Genomic DNA, 4,427 nt, shown 5'->3' with positions numbered 1-4,427 from the left:
CGGCGCGACGTCCATATTTCTCGCCTGGATTAACTTCCTCCTGTTCATCCGTGTGTTCCCGTTCTTTGGCATCTACGTCATCATGTTCACCGAAGTGTTCACGACGTTCAGCAGCTTCTTCGTGGTGTTCTTCCTGTTCATTATCGCTTTTGCGCTGGGGTTCTACACTGTGAGTTGCCAGAGGGAGGGAGGTTAATGAAAGATAAGGAAGGCTGTCTAGATTTTATGTGTATACATTTGTGTGTGTATATATATGTATATATATTCTCTTTCTCTCTCTCTCTCTCTCTCTCTCTCTCTCTCTCTCTCTCTCTCTCTCTCTCTCTCTCTCTCTCTCTCTCTCTCTCTCTCTTGTTCTTTCCGTCTCCCCTTACTCCCCTTCTTTTTCTCTCCGCAACATGCAACTTCAACATTCATCTCTTCTCCCCAGGTGTTAGGGACGCAGTTTTCCTTCCGAAGTCCCTCCCACTCCCTCCTCAGGACTTTCGTGATGATGATCGGTGAGATTAATTTCGTCGAGGTCTTCAGCAACAACAATGACCCTCTTGAGGTTAGGTATTGTATGGTTTTGTACATTTTTGTACCGTGAGGGCAAAAGACAGGACTGCAGAATTTCATATGCGGTTTACACGAATAAAGTTGTAATTTGTTTTAGTCCACCTTAGAATTGTTCAAGTTTTCTGTCATATGATTCGTTTTCTTTCGTGTAGCTTATTTTTAGGGTAAACTACTAGATATAGAATGACTGTCCATTTCCATTCCTTTCATATGTAGCTGTCTATGTATGTACATACATATACTCATACAAACATACACAGTATGCGTGCGGGTGTGCGTGTGTGTGTGTGTGTGTGTGTGTGTGTGTGTGGTTGTGTGTGTGTGTGTGTGTGTGTGTGTGTGTGTGTGTGTGTGTGTGTGTGTGTGTGTGTGTGTGTGTGTGTGTGTGTGTGTGTGTGTGTGTGTGTGTGTGCATATGAATAGAGAGACAGAAACATATGCTTAGGTATAGTTGTAGATAGAATGACAGATTGATTCACAGAGATATAAAGAAACAGATAAACAGACTGATTGATAAATTCATATGCCAGTAAGTTGCAGCCTTATTTCTACATATGCCAGTAACTCTCCTCTTCCACCCTTCCCCTTCCTCCTTCCTTCTCCTTCTTCAGTATCCCCAAGTGACCTACGCCCTCGTGATCGCCTTCCTGGTCATCATGTCCATCCTCATCATGAACCTGCTGGTGGGCCTGGCCGTCGACGACATCAAGGCCGTGCAGGAGCAGGCCATGTTGCAGAAGCTGGCCATGCAAACCAAGGTCCGAGTCTTTGATATGTGTCTGTGATATAGATACTTAAAAAAAAAATGGATGTGTGTCTGTACACATACACACACCCATACACGCACACACACACACCACACACACACACACACACACACACACACACACACACACACACATACACACACTGGTATATATATATATATATATATATATATATATATATATATATATATATATATATATATATATATATATCAAACCACCGCTCTAAATTGCCAAGAAAAATCATGGAAGCCCATGATCGTCAAGGCCGCGGTGGCCGAATGGTTAGAGCATCGGACTCAAGACTGTCACGACGGCAATCTGAGTTCGAGGGTTCGAGTCACAGGCCGGCGCGTTGTTCCCTTGGGCAAAAGAACTTCACCTCGATTGCCTACCTAGCCACTGGGTGGCCAAGCCAGCCCAAGTCAGTGCTGGTCCCAAGCCCGGATAAAATAGAGAGAATGATTACCTAAAAGGTAACACCGGCACTCTCCGTGGAAAGGAACTGGGGACCCTAGCACGTACTCACTCCAAGAGCATCACAGCATGAAAACTATAATTAAGTATCATGCTGTGACCACGGCGGCTCAGACATGAACCTACCGTTAAAAGAAGAAGAATATATATATATATATATATATATATATATATATATATATATATATATATATATATATGGATCTGTATGCGTTGGTGTGCGTGCACATATGCGAGGGAGAGATAGACAGACAGACAGACAAAACAAACAAAGAATTTCACCACGCACCCCCCACCCCACACACACACCTTCTTACAGCTGCTGATGGAAGTGGAAATGGTGATCCCCGACCGCGTGCGCCGGAAGTACGTAGTGAGCAAACTCCAGGTGACCGGCACAAGGAGGAGTCTCCTCTCTTGGGTTTTGGGCAAGATTACCCTCAGTGAAGCCAAGGAGGTGAGGACTGAAGGGTGACTGGGTGAAGGGTGACTGGTGAAGGGTGAAGGGTGATTGGGTGACTGGGGCAAGGATGATGAGTGACTGGTAAAGGGTTATGTGTGACTGGGTGAAGAGTAAAGAGTGAGAGGTGACTGGGTGAAGGGTGAGAGAGTTATGGAGTTTGGTAGTTGTAGAAATTATATAGAATGAGTGGTTGTTAGTAATGGGTGCTCAGGTTTACAATATTAGGGAAGGATTTCGTGGAGGGTGTGCAGAGAAATTATTTTGGTTCATTCTCTGTGTGTGGATCTTAGGTTTGTAATACACTATTTAGTAGAAATTATATTAGTATTTTTTTTTTATGGATCTTGGGTTTGTAATTAATTATTCAGTAGTAATGATATTAGTTGATATATATATATATATATATATATATATATATATATATATATTGTATTGGACCTTAGGTTTGTAATAGATTATCTAATATAAATTATAATGCTTGATATTTTTTTTCTGTTGTAATGGGTATTAGGATTCTACAACTGGGAGACGGGTTGGTGATTAGGTAGTAAGATTCATAAAGTCAGGTATTGAGTTCTAGGAATCATATCGGTTGCTAATTGAATCAAACGGTCTCCATTTTGTTTAAGTTCACCCTGAATTCCAACGCCTTTTCATGCGTTACCATGGATATCTTTTCAGCTGGTTGGAAGAAAAGATGGTGAAAATAATCATGATAATGACTATACTAGTGATAAAAACTAACAATGATAATGATGATACTAGTAAAAGTAGCCATAGTAGTAATAGTAGTAGCAGTAGTAATAGTAATAAAAGTTGTAATAACAGTAATAGTAGTAATAGAGTAACAGTGGTAATAGTAGTAACGGTAGTAATAGTAATAATAGTAACAGTAGTAATAATAATAATAATAGTAACAGTAATAATAATAATAATTGTAAAAGTAGTAATAATAATAACAGTAACAGTGATAATAAAGATAATAATAACGACAATAATGATTTTCATGTTAACAACGATAATGATAATAATAATAACGATAATAACGATAGCAATAACAACTACAACGGTCTCTCTCAAACATCCCTACCCCCACCCCCTTGCCCCCCACCCCCCAGGTCGACGAAATGGAGACCCTTCGGAGAGAAGTTCTCAATCTCAACTCTGCCATGAACGACCTGGGCGAGATGAAAGCCATGCTGACTGATATGGCTGACCTGAAATCCGCCGTGAAGGAGGTGGGAGAACTGAAAGCACAGGTGGCTGAAGTTCTGAACCATCTGCATCCTCAGACCAAGAGAACCAAGTCGATTTTCAGGATATTTTGAACATTTTTTTTTAAAAACTTTATTTGATGTTTTTCTCTCGTTTTCTTGCCTGGAGAGTGCCAGGTCAAGATTTTCCTCTCGATTTCCTTCTCAGAGAGTGCCAGGTAAAGAATTTACTCCCGTTTTCCTTCTTAGAGAGTGCCGGGTCAAGATTTACTATCGCTTTTCTTTCTAGAGATTGCCGGGTCAAAATTTTACTCTCGTTTTTCTTCTTAAAGAGTGCCGGGTCAAGTTTTTACTCTCGTTTTCCTTCTTAGAGAATGCCGGGTCAAGATTTTACCCTCGTATTCCTTCTCAGAGAATGCCGGGTCAAGATTTTACTCTCGTTTTTCCTTCTTAGAGAGTGCCGTGTCAATACTTTACTCTAGAGAGTGTCGGGTCAAGATTCTATTCTATTTTTCTTTCCAAGAGAGTGTCGGGTCAAGATCTTATTTTCGTTTTCTTTCCTAGAGAGTGCCAGGTCAAGATTTTACTCTCATTTTCTTTCCTAGAGAGTGATTTTTCAAACGTTTGTCATTATATTTCTTCTTTTGAAAGTGTTTATATAGAGAAGTGTATGTCATGAATGTTAATGAGGATGCAAATATTCAGATCTCTGTATGGCTGTTGATCATTTGATTACCTGGAAGAGTAAAACAACTCACTTCTCTTCATCTTATTAGCATGAGAGTCAGCCTTGTATAATCATTGCTCATACTGTTAAAATATAATGATGATAGTGTTACTTCATCGAATATGAAATCTCGTTTAAAGATTTTTCTTTAACCTTGTCTAAGCTAATCAAAAGATATCTGAATAGCGATTTTTTGTCTATAAAACTTTTTTTTAAGTTAA

At 39.9% G+C, this 4,427-nt stretch overlaps 1 protein-coding gene across 1 annotated transcript in view; it reads left to right on the top strand.

Annotated features, from left to right (window-relative positions):
* The window catches only part of LOC119597412 (transient receptor potential cation channel subfamily A member 1 homolog), a 29,871-nt gene extending 26,085 nt beyond the window's left edge, over positions 1-3,786 (top strand). The window contains exons 22-26 of the mRNA XM_037946984.1: positions 1-169; positions 431-550; positions 1,170-1,316; positions 2,122-2,259; positions 3,384-3,786. The exon at positions 1-169 is cut by the window's left edge and continues 17 nt beyond it. Coding sequence (XP_037802912.1) covers positions 1-169; positions 431-550; positions 1,170-1,316; positions 2,122-2,259; positions 3,384-3,593 — 784 coding nt within the window. The 3' untranslated portion in view covers positions 3,594-3,786. The remainder of the gene's footprint in view (positions 170-430; positions 551-1,169; positions 1,317-2,121; positions 2,260-3,383) is intronic.
* Positions 3,787-4,427: the final 641 nt, after the last annotated feature.

Source organism: Penaeus monodon, chromosome 39 (genome assembly GCF_015228065.2).
Source record: "Penaeus monodon isolate SGIC_2016 chromosome 39, NSTDA_Pmon_1, whole genome shotgun sequence".
Lineage (NCBI taxonomy): Eukaryota > Metazoa > Arthropoda > Malacostraca > Decapoda > Penaeidae > Penaeus > Penaeus monodon.
Note: the sequence above shows the minus strand (reverse complement) of the source record. Positions and strands in the feature narration are given on the sequence as shown.